Source organism: Haliotis asinina, chromosome 9, assembly GCF_037392515.1.
Source record: "Haliotis asinina isolate JCU_RB_2024 chromosome 9, JCU_Hal_asi_v2, whole genome shotgun sequence".
Lineage (NCBI taxonomy): Eukaryota > Metazoa > Mollusca > Gastropoda > Lepetellida > Haliotidae > Haliotis > Haliotis asinina.
The window spans coordinates 35038998-35055721 of record NC_090288.1 but is presented as its reverse complement, the minus strand read 5'-3'; the positions used below and the strand labels follow the sequence as shown (position 1 = coordinate 35055721).

The following is a 16724-nucleotide window of genomic DNA, read 5'->3' as shown; positions in this document are numbered from 1 at the left end:
TATCATTGCTGAGTATTCTTTGTATATATTCGTATTAGCATGTCTGTACATATTAGAATTATTATTTCCTCTACAGACAATCATTTGATAGAGACAACAGCGTCCCCAGGTGTGAAATAAACCTAGGTTTATGTATTGTCTATATACCGGCATGATATAACTCAAATGGAAGACATTTTGTACAAAGCAATTGGTTACTGAAGCAACTAGTTTATAACGTTACAGCATATACATGAATAATATGTGCATATCTGTCTAAATAGCAAGTGTATATTGCTGCATCTTTTATTGTACACCTGATTGTTTCAGGGTTATTGTTTTCACCTGTATTCATCTCAAATAAACCGTAGGCCATTGAGGAACAACACAAGCAGTTTCTGTTGTCTGTGCGTGACTGACATAGCCCTGCTACACAAGTAGCTAGCTTAAGCGGACGGATTTCGTCGCCAAAGGGACAAGCATCTCAACAGAAACGTTTCTTTGAAAGGAAATACAAGCTGGATGTATTTATCATCTCCAGATCCAAATCAAATTTGAAGACGAATAAAATGTCCTTTACAATGCATATTTTGTCTATATAAAATTTGGCCAGTAAGTCAAATTTTCACTATGAAAACAGTATACCAAAAATATATGGTAACTCACCGACCAGGTCAGTCCTAAGTCTGCAAACCTACTGGACTACCGGTCTCCAATTACCAATGGTCAATTGAGAATTACTTTCCTGAGCCTAAATACTAAGTTACCTTTGTTGACAGTTACGTACAAGACCCGTCGGCTATTTTCAGAGTTGCATAATGCCTGGACTATACCTTGGGCAATAACCTTTGACAGGGTCAATGCGACACTAAGACTATTGCTGAGTCTCTGAATATATATAATTTTGACAGGAACAAACTAGCTCTTGTAATTTGAAAAGGAGCCCAAGGGAGACCAGAGATTCTGAACCGGAGGAAATCTACACTTGCTTCGTTGAAGACTATAGCATGGCAGAGGGCTAGGCAGTAGGGAAAAATAATGTGGTTCAGGGACTGTGATACAGACTATGTGACCTTCGGAAGGTCACGTTGAAGGACTGTATAACTAATAACTGTATAGCTAATGGGTTTAAATCCCACATAAACAATTCATAACATTGTAATACTATGAATATTAAACTCGTAACCACATAACCTCGGAAAACAAGGAAACCGAAACATAAACACAACCAATACCAACCATACCACCCCGTAGTTCAGTGCCTCCGACCACTTTGGCAAATGTCCAAATAAAAAATTTCATACAAATTTTTGTTTCATTTCACGTTGCCATATGTTTCGGTCAATGAAGTCATCAAATATAAAATGGCCCGTGTACACTTAAAATCATCAAATACACAGCAGCAGCAGCAGCAGCAGAGTCCCTCAGCAACCCATGCTTGCCATAAAAGGCGATTATGCTTGTCGTAAGAGGCGACTAACGGGATCGGGTGGTCAGACTCGCTGACTTGGTTTGACACATGTCATCGGTTCCCCACTGCGTAGATCGATGCTCATGTTGCTGATCACTGGGTTGTCTGGTCCAGACTCTATTATTTACAGATCGCCGCCATATATCTCGAATATTTAGTGTAGCTGGAAGTGACTAACAATATTAAATACATTCATGTACTATTGTCAATCAGCAGGTGCACACATTGCTGAAAGAATAACAGTAGGTTGCGAGGTGAAATAGCGTTTAATGTCGCATTCGATGTGATGCTCAACTAGCATAGACCACGCTGTCTGTCGGTCTGTCCTCCCGAAGGGACAATGTGGTAGCCCAGGGGTTAAAGCGTTCTCACGTCCAACCAAACACCCAGGGTTCGATTTCCCGAATGGGTACAACGAGTGTGTGCCCCCCTCTGTGATATTGCTGGTGTATGGCTAAAAGCATCTTCGATATCTCCAGGGTATACGTTCCGACAAGTCTATACTATACCCTGGACGCATCTACGGGTCGGCCCGATAATTCTATTATCTCCCTTTGCTGGCTCCGCATTCTCACAATAGCCAATCAGCTAGGCCGTCGTTATATAACCTAGCTTGCCAGTGTCAAAAAAGGTAGCGGTCGCGAAAGTTTGCTCGCAGTGCGACTCAGATTTTGGGGAATTCATACAGACATATATTTAGGTCCGAAACCTAAAAGAAAAATACATGTGTATGTGCAAAAACTCCTTCTACCTCTTACAGAAAACCTCTTCATGGTTTGCTTTCCCAACTTCAATCGGTTAGATAATTTGAAAAGCGAAAGCGAGTTGTGATTGGTTCGCTCAACTTCCCAGCGTAGACATCAGATTGAATAAAGAGCCAGCCAAGGGACGTAATAAATTTATCGGGCTGAGCCGTGGATGCATCCAGGGTATAGTGGAGACTTGTCGGAACGTATACCCTGGAGATATCGAGGATGGGCTAAAAGCGGTGTAAAACTAAACTCACTCACAGTCCTTCCTTGTCATTTTTTATGCGATACGTTGGCCTACAACGATTCACCCACACATCGATTCCATTTTGAATTTAACCCTAGATTTGATCATTTTCGATTCGATTCATTCTAATAAAAATATAAGTTTTCATTTAACTCCCAGAGTCGTTTTTTCGCGTGAAATCCATCGTCAACTTGGCGACGTCTATCATAACAACAACTGCCAATGGATAATTAGCCCGGCGTCAACCGATCACGTTTCGCTCGAAACTGCTCAAATTTTCGCTCCGGCTGTGAGGTAACAGTTTCAACAGATATTCAAATACCGAATCGAATTAGTGATAATGGCTATCGAAAATTGAAACTTAGGTGTCAGATTCCATTTTCGATTAATCGAACCGAATCTTTGCAGCCCTAGTGACTGGCGCGTTGTTCCAAAATTTTGATAATGGATTCAGTTTTGATTCAGTTGATCATGTGCCTCGATCACACTCGGTGAATGAGCTAGTTAGTTTTATGTCGCACTAAGCAATATTTAGCTATATGGCGGCAGTCTGTAAATAATCGGATCTGGACTAGACAATCCAGTGTTCAACAGTATGAGCATAGATCTACGCGACTGGCACACGATGGCATGTGTCAACCAAGTCAGCGATCCTGACCACCCGAATCCATTAGTCGCCTTTAACGACAAATATGGGTTACATCACACCATACGAACAGCAGTGGATGGAAATCCTGTGTTACTCGATGTACAAGTCCGGAAGCACAGATCACTGCTTTGTAATAAGGGGGAAATTTCACATTAATCTTCATAGTAAATCTAATCGAACACACCAAAATAAAGGGGAGGTCACTACGGACGTCTCCACAGTAAATATATTTTGGGTACATCGCGTCCGGCACGGCCATCAACATGGCAGCTATCTCAGGCAGTCGACTGCTAAAGGTAACAATTTGCTTCACTGTCACATATTCTTACTGTCAATGCTTCAGATAAAACCGTTTTTGAATATTCACGTTAACCAACAATGCATCACTTTGTATTGCCATTCATTTCAGAATACGGCATGGTGCGCCTTCAGGCGAAACCTTAGTTTGAGTGCTCCACGCTCTGGAACTCAGGTTAGTAGGGTTCGCTTTAAGTCAGCTGTCAAAAGAAATCACCACAACTTCTATGAGTTTTAATTGTCGTTTTGCAAATCCACTTTGTCTTAGGTTTCTTGCATGCATCTGCATCAAATGGACATGTCTACATAAAATGTGTACTGTAAATGTGCATTTGACCTTGGATTCACTGTGTGGGACGAATTGCCCCAAACTTCTTACAGTGTCAGTCGAAGCAAGGCGTCTTTTGGAGGCATCCCCACATTTCCACGAAGATATTTACTTTATTTAATAAGCCAACTTTTGTATCAGTAGTAATTATAATACCACGAGTTTCCAACGAGCATTATTATAACACGCTTTAGTTTCAACAAAGTTTCTGTTTGGATTTACACAGATGACAGTTCGAGATGCCTTGAATAGTGCAATTGATGAAGAGATAGCGCGTGATGACAAAGTGTTTCTCATGGGAGAAGAAGTTGCACAGTATGATGGAGCATACAAGGTGAATCAACAGATCTTTTGCTATTGCTGTTGTGTTTGGGGAAGAGAAGTTGTATTAGCCAAATCATAGGGTCATCTTGACATCTCATTAAATATCCCAGAGCGAGCTGAATTCGACGTTCTGGTGATTTCGACGATTGCATTGCTAGCGCTATATCGAGGAAGTACGCGTGCGATCGGAGTGCACAAACAGTTTCATCAGTAGGGCGAATGATCAGTTCCTGTCGTGAGACGTTTTATTGACAATTGAAATCAAGAAATTAAGTTATGTAAAGAGCAAATAAACAACAATATTATTTACCCTCGATCGTTAATACCACTTCAGATGCAAAATCAGTTGCCTATATAACATAAAATAGCGAGCAGAATTCAACATGATCAGTCATCTGCAAGTGACAGGTAATATATGAAACAGGAAGCCACGTGATCAAAACACTCTCTCGCAGTGCAGAGGGAAAAGCATGGCTCACCGTCGAAAACATACAAAAATACCTGGATGTGACAAGCAACTGCAGTTTCGCCGATACAATGTTAAAACGCTATTTTTGTTGGAAACACATGAAACTTTATTGTGAAATAGCTGAATATACCTTTATCACTCAAGGTTAGTAAAATTAAAAAATCAAAATGATATTCAGGATAAAAAATATGTTTTTGTCTCATACCGTAGAAAACCCCTAACACTGGGATATATATATGACTAGGATGTAAACAAATCCAATAACTATAAGAGACCTATAACTGATTCTATAAAGTGTCCTTCCCTAAACATGACTTTCTGCGTCAAGCGTTTTGCAGCTTGAATGCTTTTATTTGCTTTACCACTTCCGTGGTTGATGGATACAAGTGAGTGGGCATAGGTGTGTTTGAATGAGGTAAAAAACATACGATTCTTAAATACTACATAGACAACTTGCAGAGAACTTATGGAACGTAGATAAGATCATGTTGATAAAGGTTACTGATCTTACCTGTAGGTGTGATGGTGTTTTATTTTTATATTTTCTTCCTATTCATGCAAAAATATGACCAGTAGATCTGTATAACAAGAAATCAAATTGGTCTGGCCTTATGATGTTTACATTCGTTGATATTTGTACAGTGTGGAAAGTATGTCATGTACTATTAACTATGTTTGAACTTTATCATGATAGCTGTTTGTATTCTTCAATTACAGGTGTCTCGTGGACTGTGGAAGAAGTATGGGGACAAGCGTGTAATTGACACACCCATCACAGAGGTATTTCTTCATCTTATTTTAAGCCAACAGCTTCCTGAGGTGTTATCCAATGAGTAAAGATAATTATTTACACATTTGGTTTTGTTTTAATGTGTTCATGTGTAGGTTGATTTTCATGCTGTAGATCACTGGATTTATCATTCAGTCTTGAATACTTATCGACTACCTCCATGTAGCTGGAATATTAAAATTTAGAGCTCATCATGACTCCCTGGTGTCATGAGAGGGAGTCATGGACATGTTTTGGGGAGTCAACTTCAGTATGGGACTTTCATCAAGACATCAACATTAATTTTTTAAGAACGATAAAACAAACCCAAGTAAAGCATGTCAGGTATTTAATCAGCACTGAGCAGGTAACTGGCAAACCATATAATAAGTAGTTTTAAACAACAGCAAATTACAAGCTTTGATTATCTGAACTTAAGGCCCAGTAGCATTGCGTCAACAATGATGCAAGCTTTTATATTCACTGTGTACTTAAGATAATTTGTGTGTCAAATACACATGTTCTTCTGCCTCAGGGCAAACTCTGAGTGATGTGACAGGAAATGACAAGCTTTATGGATGATCAACTTCAGTATAGCTTCTTATACCATTTTAAGGTATATTGAAAATAGAAACTATACCAAAACATTGCTATTGTGAATATAAAGACATTGATGATCCAAGTTTAGTCATCTCTACACCGCTAACTTCTAGAACGCCATTCAAACAAATCAGGGATGTGACTGTCCACTGTTACGCTATGTTCTTGATGTTGTGCTTGATACCTTCAACAAATTCCCTATCTGTTTTGCAGTTGGGCTTTGCTGGCATTGCAGTAGGAGCTGCCATGGTAAGTGTTCATTTGTAGACAATAAGCTCTTGCAGGATGTTGTTAAACTGATGTCACTCAGTTTTACATCCCAAACTGAGAAACCTGTTAATGTGATCATGATGTTGTCATGTCATTTCCAAAGATGATTTGCACTGATGTTGCTGAAATATGGTTAGTGTAACAAAAGTTTTTCAATCTGTGGGAAACCTAGTGTTTTCTTGCTTCATTTCCTGTAGATGTTGTACTCTTCTAAGAACTAGCTTAGGGTTAGTTTGTTCTCAAAACTGTTGTTTATAGAGACCTTTGATCATGATTGATAAAAAAACCCTCAAATACAACAGCTGAGCAGTGCTGCATGACACATACCAGTCTGTTGTGTGTGGTTCATACAACTTTTCGTAACACCTTACAAAAAGATAACTTTTGACAGCCGTAAAAAGTGCTGCAAGGAAGATAGCTCATGTCGTTCATGTGCTGGATGACTCAAATTGTTTTATTTAGATACACATGGAACTTAATTGGATATGTTAATGTTTGAGGAGGTTTTTGTATCATGAAGGTTGCTTTGATTTGCAGGCGGGACTGAGACCGGTGTGCGAATTCATGACGTTCAACTTCTCCATGCAAGCCATAGATCAGGTATGAAGGCACCTTGACATTTTGGGGCGGTACTATAGCCAAGTGGTTATACCATTTGATTGGCAGACCCGTGAAGATCCGAGATAGAATAGGTCATCAGGAACCGATGCTCTGCTTCAAAAGGAGACTATGGTTGTTGTAAAAGGCAACTAATGGGATCCAGTGGTACATGTGATACATGTCATCGGTTCCCAATTGCACAGATTGATGCTCATGCTGTTGATCACTGGATTGTCTGTTCAAGACTCGATTATTTACAGACCGCCATGTGAATATCACCTGATAGGATATCGGTGGAGTATTGCTTAACTCAGTGCCATTCAGAAATTGGTCAGATGTAACATGTGTTACATGTTCGACGGTATAGAACAGGTTCCAGTACATCTTTGGTTTAAGTCCCTTATGGTATCCACAGTGGCTGAGCGGGTTAGATAGCTGACTGTGTGCTTAGTGACAAGGTGCCAGATTTTAAGAGTGTGGGTTTGAATGCCGGATATGACTCAACCCCAGAAAGTGCTAGCATCACTTTGATGAGAAAGAGTAACCCCACATGTATTGTATGATACATGGATCAGGAAGGAAGAAAGTAACGTTTTTCTCATGCAGACTGGTTATTAACTGAAGTTTTATTCAATGTTCTTTTTGTTTCAGATTATCAATTCAGCTGCCAAAACTTTCTACATGTCTGCAGGCACTGTAAGTGGAAGTGATTTAACATGATTTGATGAATGAGATAAATATGTCCCTGGAAACAAATGGAAATCTTAGCCTTGTTGTTTACTTGTTCTTTGATTTATTTTTCACTTGTTCACTTGTTACGCCAACAACCAATATTCGATTCCCCACATGGGTACAATGTGTGAAGCCCATTTCTGGTGTCTCCTGATGTGATATTGCTGAAATATTGCTAAAACCGACTTCGCTCACTTTTAGAATGGGGAAATAGTTCAGACTTTTGAAACATGCATTGAGCAAGACATGTATCCCTGAGCAATATTAAGACATGCTATCTGAACACTGTAATTCTGATAAGTGTCACTCTGAAATTTTCTAACACTTGTCACACATCTTACAAGTATAGATCCTTTTGGTGAATGTCCCATTATGTTCTCCAGGTTCCAGTGCCGATTGTGTTCCGAGGCCCTAATGGTGCTGCCATGGGCGTGGCTGCCCAACACTCCCAGTGTTTTGCCGCCTGGTACAGTCACTGCCCAGGACTTAAAGTTCTCTCCCCTTATTCCTCAGAAGATGCAAGAGGACTGCTCAAAGCTGCTATCAGGGATCCTGACCCAGGTCGGATTTCATCGATGATTGATTGGTAGAAAATAGTAATCAATTAATCGATCATAATATCTGTGATGCGGTCATGATTGGTTAATATGTACCTATATGTCCGTATAATGTAAGACAGTAAGTATTTACACTGTTTTCACTGTGAATTTCACTCATTTAGTACTTACATCATGGAATGTGTATCCATCTTGGGTCATGGAAGTCTGTATCTTGTAATAAAGGCAAACATATGAAAATAAGCACATAGGAAGGAGCTCCCTGACTGGCTCATGCACCTGAGACCAGTAACAGTCAATGACAAAACTTGTAATAGTCTTGAATCATATCACATAACTTGTTGATTGATCTATAATCGATGGTCGATTGTTTGATAATCCAGTGATTGATCTTGAAAATCTGACAAATGCCAACACCTGGACCTTCAGTTCAGTCATTTTCGATTTGATTCTTCCTACCAGTGAAAAGATCAGATTTCATTCAGAATCAGCTTTTGTAGCTTAAAATCCATTGCCAACTTGGCGATGTCTGCTAACTAGGGCAGGGACAGGTCCAAATTTTCTACCCGTGTACCCCACCCCTATTACCCTATCTTTATACTCATTATGTTAATTCCTGATTCCTGACCTCAAATTTGTAAGAATTGGCAAGCCTTGGAAGCTAATATTTCAAGTTTTTAAAAATATTTTGACGCTGTATGATATTAAAAAGAAGTGTGTAAATAATGTCTAAATATTCAAAATGCAAGCTACAAATCAGACACAATGTTCTGTAGGCAACAACATGGTATCCCACTGATTGTTATTTGTGTTGGTGAGAAATTCAATCATATGAAAGAAAGCTCTCAAAGGTCTATATGGATTCATATCCATGATAACTTATCAGAAAAGGCCGAAGACCTGGGCCTAGGTTAGCCCTCTTAGAGGTATGATAAGTGCCATACACTAACAGTCTTGTGACTATCTTAGGGCTAAGAGAGCTTCGAAAATCAAGACCCTGGATTCTATTCCCCATATGGGTACATTTGTGAAGCCCATTTCATCTATTTCATGCAGTGATATTGGAATACTGCTGAAAGCATGGCAACACGGGCTCGCTCACTACATCTGGTGTTAGTTCAAATCCCGGTGGTTACATCGGTGATCCCCACATAATGAGGCACCTGTGCTATACATAATGAGTAAATAACTTGAAACAGGGATAACGGTAGTAAACATACATGAGACAGATGGTCTTGAAACCTCTGTACCCAACCGCATCAGAAATCTGACGTTTGTTAAAGAAACTGTCATGTAATATTGTGCTATATTCATGCTTCTGAAGGGAGAGGAGAGGTGACAAATGGTTGCTAGTTTGGCTGTCTACCTTCAGCCGTTGGCTATCTGTAGCCTGTTTTTATATAGTATTGTTATAGATAGTTAAATGTTTTAGAGTTTGTTACTAGATTTGAATTGAAATCTGTTATAAACTAAATATTTTACTGCCCTCCTTTGAAGGGATTTTATGATTTACCTAAATTGTGATGAAATTAGAACTTGTTTTAGTCACAATATGGCTGAAATATTGCTATTATGATTGAAAATCTTAACTCACTCACTAACTCACTTAAGCAGCCCTCAACAGCAAACTAAAGTTTGAAAACACATGTTGTCAAACTCGTGTTTGAGAGTGTGAACATTCACAATGCCACCAAGACCAATTTCAGATTTGTAAAACTGTTACCGAGAATAGGGTCAGTCTCTGTTCTCACAAACTTTTCCATCCAACTTTGGTGTTGTCAAACTCAAGGGTGACATGTGAACTGTTGTCAGACTTATGTAGTTCAGAAACAACCAATCGCAGTCAACGAAATTATCATGTGACTTTGTCGATAAAACATGGCTCTCAGATGAAACAAAAAATTTTCAACATGTGTTTGTTGTGTGAAAATGCTTGTTTATCAACTTTTATAATTTCATCATGTGCTATCAAACTTAAGTTTGTCGCTTGAAGGTTGCTTTACTCTCAACTGTCAGTAGAGTTTTTATAAGTCATAATACTGCTGCAATATATTCCTATATCATATTATTGATTCTCTCCTGTCACTAGCAGACTGAAGAATGGAAACATATAACTTTGTATAATATAATTGGTACGATATTACAATCAGCATTTTGCACATCTATTATTCTGTTTGTTTTATAGTTGTACACTTGGAGAATGAGCTGATGTATGGCACATCTTTCGAGATCTCTGATGAAGCATTATCCCCTGACTTCGTTGTACCTATAGGAAAAGCTAAAATTGAAAGAGCAGGTTTGTATTTTCTGTTTAACCTATTATTTAGCTTCTTACTCTCAGCTGCAAATGAAGCCGCGAATCCTCCTCAAATGTATGAAACCTGTGAAGGTCCAGGGTAGAATAGGTCTTTAGCAACCCATGCTTGCCACAAAAGGTGACTATGCTTGTCATAAGAGGCATCTAACAGGATCGGGTAGTCAGACTCACTGACTTGGTTGACATGTCATCTGTTCCCAGTTGTGCAGATCGATGATCATGCTGTTGATCGCTGAATTGTCTGGTTCAGACACAATTAATTACAGACCACTTAATATCGCTGAGTTCAGCATAAAACTAAACTCACTTATTTTTGAGTCTGTGAACCTACACATGGCTAAAAATTTCTTCACTTTGCAATAACTGATTTTGGAGACTGAACACAATGTTACTACACTTCAGCTTTGGATTTGTGGTTAAGGTAGCAGACTTCTCACATGTATGTTCCGATTGAATGATTTCCAGGAAGTCACGTGACCCTAGTGAGCCACTCCAAAAGTGTAGGCACCTGTCTACAGGCAGCGGAGGAGCTGACTGGTCAGGGCGTTGAGTGTGAGGTGATCAACCTAAGGACTATTCGACCACTGGATGATGAGACAATTATCCAGTCTGTAATGAAGACCAACCACCTGGTGACGGTGGAGGGGGGCTGGCCTCAGTTCGGTGTAGGATCTGAGATCTGTGCTCGCTTGATAGAAAGTAAGTTCAGCATTCAAACAACTGTCCGAATCTTTTCAAATTAAAGTTTAAAATCACATGTTAGCTGCATATTGAATATCTGCTCTTTTGATGCTGTTTTTCGGTTGGTGTGGTGTCCTAATGGTCCATTCCATGCATGGGTACAAAGAGTGAAGCCAATTACTGGTGTAACGTGATATTGTTGGAATATTGCTGATAGTGTTAATGTTGCATCCCTTGTACATGCTGTGAGAAATTAGTGGAAAATCTGTTTATTAACTGGTTTTTATTTATTGGAGATTAGCTGAATACTTTAAAAGTGTTGGAATTTGGATTTTTGAAATACAAGATGGCAAATTGCGTATAAACGTTTGACACACAAAGCGACTTAGACTTCACTGACTCACTCACTCACCCTCTCTATATTACAAGACTATGCAATATACTAATGGAATCTGTTCCTACCCAGATGTTCCCACAACAAAACTGCACAGAGTGTGGGAATGATGTCTTGTGGTGCCTGAGAATAAACGTGAAATTCTATGTAGAAATTTCAGATATGGCTGGTCCTAATAAGATCTGCTGTCAAATCCAATATTTGCCTTTGTTATGGTCCAGGGTTTATCAGTAATAAGTCATACTCAATGGTTTCACAAAAGTATCAAAGGTCTAAATGTTTAGCTTGCAGATTTCTTTTCACATTATGCTCACACAGTTAAATAAACCTGAAATCGTACTGAAAACTTTATAAATCCAGCTCAGTCACTCACTCACTTGACGGTATTTAATTCAGGTGCTGCCTTCAACTACCTTGACGCACCGGTCCTGCGTGTGTCTGGCGCTGATGTCCCCACCCCGTATGCCAAGACCCTCGAAGACTCTGCCTTCCCTCAACCTATCAATGTTATAAGAGCTGTTAAAAAGAGCCTGAACATCCCTTGATGATCAGCTGTACAGATATTACCAGATCTTACGCCATTTTAATAGAATGAGGGTCGTAAGTGTATACAATGAAAGACTGTATAGGCTCAAAAGTGCTTGTTAGTCGGTGTCTTCTTCCAGGTCGTGGCTCGTGGCTGAAAGTGGGTTTTCAGTATTTATGTTGTGTTTTATGTTTGTTATCACTACATGAGCACATATTTACTACTCAGCTTTTGATAAGGATGTATACAGTTTTAATACTGTCGGAAAAGAAACTTAACGATATATATATATGTCCTTTTGCACTTTATCCTTGAAAGTTGACTAGTATGTATTCTTTGCTTATGAAGTGAAATAATATAAAACAAAATTGGTATTGTCTCACTTTTTGATTGAATAGAAATTCAGTTAAAATTTATTTAAGAAACATGTAACATTTTTTTATCATGAGTTTGTAAATGTGCAACAATTTTATTTTTTATTGTTTATTTTACGTCATGGTCACACTGCCAGTTTATTCAGTAGGATGTGAACTAAATTGTCCAAAACTTGGAATGACAGTTTGCAAATTGATAATTTGGAAATTTAGATTGAGATGCATTTGTCCACAATGCAACAGGCAGTGTATCTATCCTGGAGGGTTGTAGCGAGAACCAATGACAAGATTATGAACAGTATTGTTGATACCAAAAAGTTATATTAATCAGAGATGACTTATCAGTAACATGATTTGGTGGAGCCAAAGACAGGAACCTTGAATCTCAGAGATGCATTTCTCTCAGTTTGTTGATATGATCAGTTATTGAGGTTAACCCACTGTTAAAAATGGTGGTTTGTTTTAAATATCCTGGTATTGGAAAGTAATAGTTTTGTCATGTGTTGATACGTACAGGTGTCTTGCCATAAATACTCAGTTATGTACATCCAAGCCATGTGGTGTTAGAAGCAGGGATGACACGATACGTAGATACTTTTTCTGAGATGATACAATTATCGATACATTCAAAACTGTATCTATATTTATTTTTAATTTAAATATGTTTATGTCTTGTTTACATTTTGCAGTTATATCATGTTTTTATGATGTTATGAGAGTTTATTCAGAGTTATAAATGATTATTTTTCATGCACAAAGATGGGAAATTATTACCTTTTAACCTTTGAGAATCAGAAATGTTGATCTTTTCGTAGCCAATTATAAAATAAAAAATGTTAATATTCAGAATGTAACTTTACTCAATAACGCCGCCAAAAAAGTTACACGTATTGATTCATGAAATGTATGTATCATGACATCCCTGGTTAGGAACATGAAGGCAAAATCGACTCAGGTATTTTACAGTGCATTCACTGGAATTACTTTGGTGTTTGCTTGCTTTTATAAAAGCTCCCAGCACCTGACACTTGCACTTAAATAAGTGTAAACCATGTCATCCATCTTCACAGCTACTGCAGTGAAACTGAGAAAGAGTTTTGTGTCTGTACATTTTTCTTAAAATGACATTAAGAAGTTGATGAACAATGATTAACAATATTGAATTAGTGATCAACATAAACCCAGAATTTTCTTGATGTATTTTCTAGGTTTTGGAATTGTCAAATGAGACCTTCCATGGCAGACTGAGTCCAACGAGATAAGATAATCGCTGCAGTCCTGTATCTTGTACCTACCGTTGTGCCATAATGTGGATAAGATTCCTCTGTGAATCAACCTGGTGAACTAGATGCAAAGTTAATTATCTGTTTTCTTGTTTGTTTTAGTTCCTGATTCTTGTGAATAGCTACCCTACTGAAATTATTTTTCAGTGTTTTTGTGTCTTGATGATTACTTGCAGCAGTCACTAATATATTCAAAAGCCAATGATGATTAAATAGGATGTAAACTTGGGATAACCTATGTTCATCAGTTGCAGAACTTTCCGCAATGTAAAATACACAGATATATCATAGACACGGAATAAATATCAGGGTATTTACTTACTAATACATTTTATATATGTTACAATGACTAGACGAGTTTCCCTTAAACTGGTTTCTCTGTCGTCTCATTGTTTTGTGGATTGTTACTGTTTTGAAACATCATTAAACATTCTAACAGGTGTCATGCTGTTATCAGCCATGTGACCAGAAAGTCAATGAGAAGTCCATTTCAGTGATGAAAGAGACATTACCATAAGGATACCACTCAACTTTTACGATAGTGGGATGACATCCTACATATATTCCTATACATTTGGCATGAGAATCAGTTTTTTGTGTAAAATGATTATCTTCTATCAACAGTAGTGTAGTCTACACTCACAGTTCCTTTCTCTGCTGTTTCAAAGATGGCCCAAATTTTCTTCACTTGTTGGAATACCTTTTATTAAGTACACAATTTGATTCTTAACAATGAATTTCTGGAAAGAAACTTGTTCTGTTTTGCTGCAGTGTAGTTAAATGGAGGCCTAGAACACACACTGGTAAGGTTTTTTGAACAATACCAACTATTCTACCAAACATGGAATTTACCCAAGTTAATATGCTAGTCTTGGTTTCAAGGTCCAAGTTGTGTAGCCCAGTGATAATAGCAAAGATCTGGGTTTGATTTCTCACATGGGCACATTGTGTGAAGTCCATTTGTGTCCCCTGCCCTTATGCTGGAATCTTGCCAAACATGGCGTAAAACTGAACCCCCACATTTCAATTTCCAAAAGTGTCCAGTTCACATATTTGCCATTTGAAACGAGAGGAACTGAAACTAGTTGTTCAGTTTGAAATGATTCAGGACAGTTATTAGTTAAACAATAATTACTGAGAACAAATGGTACTTGTGACATGTAGCTTATTGTGTCTTGTTATTGTTTAGTTTGGATTTGTTATCGTGAGCCTGAAGACCCACAGGAATTTTGAAAGCATAAGGTTATTGAAGATCAAATGTGTGAAGGCTGTATGTTGAGACACTGGCTGATGTGTTTATTATATGACAGTTTCTGGCATGTCATGTTCATGTAACATAAAAATAAACTAACTTCTCTCCAGGACTTGTGTAATCCTTCCTACATTCCATTGTTCAGGTAGGTTGTCTGAGATAACACCACTGCTCGTGTGAAGTCACCTCATTTTGACATGTTACCAATGTAGGTCTGAGATAGTATTGGTCTTCAGCAACTCATGCTTGCCACTGTGGCGGTTTACAGGATCGGATGGTCAGGCTCGCTGACATGGTTGGTATGTCATAGTATCCCATCACTGGATTGTCTGGTCCAGACTTGGTTACTTACAGATCATTACCATATGGCTGTAATATTGCGGAGTGAGACGTTTACACACAAAAATCTTAGACATGTCAGGGATTTGTGATTGTGGGTTCAAATCCCAGTTTGGTCTGATTGTTTCAAGGCTTGTCTGCACCATACCTGTGTTTAACAGAAGTGATAAACATCGGAGACCTGCATCGCTCATTAACACAACTAACAATAATAATCAGCACTGTTGTCACATGAACATATCCATCTGTAGCAGAGTAATCAAATTATTGGAGGATGAACTTCAGCTGAAACCTATAGGTGGATGAACTTAACCTAAACATTATGGGAGGGCTACAATTATATTCAGACAACTGGACGCTTTTAGCATGGACATGTGTGATCAATATGCCATCCATCATTTGTTTTAAGCTATGTTTAACACCTTCACAAATAACAAGAGAAAACAGAAATTGAATTGTTTTATTCCTGAAGACCCCATCATTTCATGGTATCTAGTCCTCATGGCTTCTTGAATCAGTGGAGTATATGATTGCCAATATGTACACATTGTACCACTACTTGACCTCATCCTCAGTGATCAAGGGTGGGTTATCTCATCAATGGTGGGATTATTACCCTATAGACACTACACATATCAAATCTTGTTTCGATCACAAAAGCTTCTTATAAAACATTTCCACAGGCTCATCGTGTTCAAAGTTACAATACGAATGGACTACAGTGTCTATCTGAAACTTGATCGGCTAATGATGAACTCCTCAATCATTTATTAAGATCCAGGATGTTAAATGAACTGAGGAATTAATTCATAAATAGTAGTTCTCTGAACTGAGTAAGTCTGACGGGCGGAACAGCATCAGTAGCAAACATGATCATAAGTCATCTCTTTACAATATAACAATGTATCAAAGAAACATGGCCAGTCAAGGTTAGGGCTGCAATCTAGATTTGATTTTCGATATTTGACCTCCAATTTGATTTTTCATAAAAGTATAAACATCGAATTTCATTTAACTCTCAGAGTCTTTTTCGTCAGCATGAAATCCATCATCAACAACAATCCTCATTTGATAATTAGCCTGGTGTCATCCAATCACATTTTGTCATATTCTAGTGCTGGAAACTGATCAAATTGGGAGTCAAAATTATGTTCTGGCTGTGAGGAAATAATTTAAATAGGTATTTAAATACCAAATGGAAACAGTGATAATGGTTATCGAAAATCAAACCTGAGGTATCAGATTCAATTTCTGATGAATGGAACCGAATCGTTGCAGCCCTAGTCAAGGTGCAAAATTTCATACAAGGACACAATTTGCATCAGACAGTAGAATAAATAATACCATATGTTTTCATGACATTTTCAAACAAATTTCCATAAAAGACTGACTATATTTCAAGAAAATTACTCTTAGATTTGTAGAAGGATAATTTAGCAGCTGTAACTCCTAGTAATATACATTTGAGGAAATAAAATGAAATTGATGTATGTTCACTGTGAATACAGTAATGCTGC

At 38.1% G+C, this 16724-nt stretch overlaps 1 protein-coding gene across 1 annotated transcript; it reads left to right on the top strand.

The window, feature by feature from the left end:
- Window positions 1–3312: 3312 nt before the first annotated feature.
- Window positions 3313–14980, top strand: LOC137295843 (pyruvate dehydrogenase E1 component subunit beta, mitochondrial-like). Its single transcript, XM_067827399.1, has 11 exons — window positions 3313–3391; window positions 3505–3567; window positions 3947–4054; window positions 5231–5293; window positions 6096–6131; window positions 6690–6752; window positions 7404–7448; window positions 7868–8045; window positions 10227–10337; window positions 10824–11057; window positions 11830–14980. Exons 1-11 carry the CDS (start codon window positions 3359–3361, stop codon window positions 11976–11978), a joined length of 1083 nt encoding a protein of 360 aa, XP_067683500.1. The 5' UTR covers window positions 3313–3358; the 3' UTR covers window positions 11979–14980.
- The last annotated feature ends 1744 nt before the right edge of the window (window positions 14981–16724 follow it).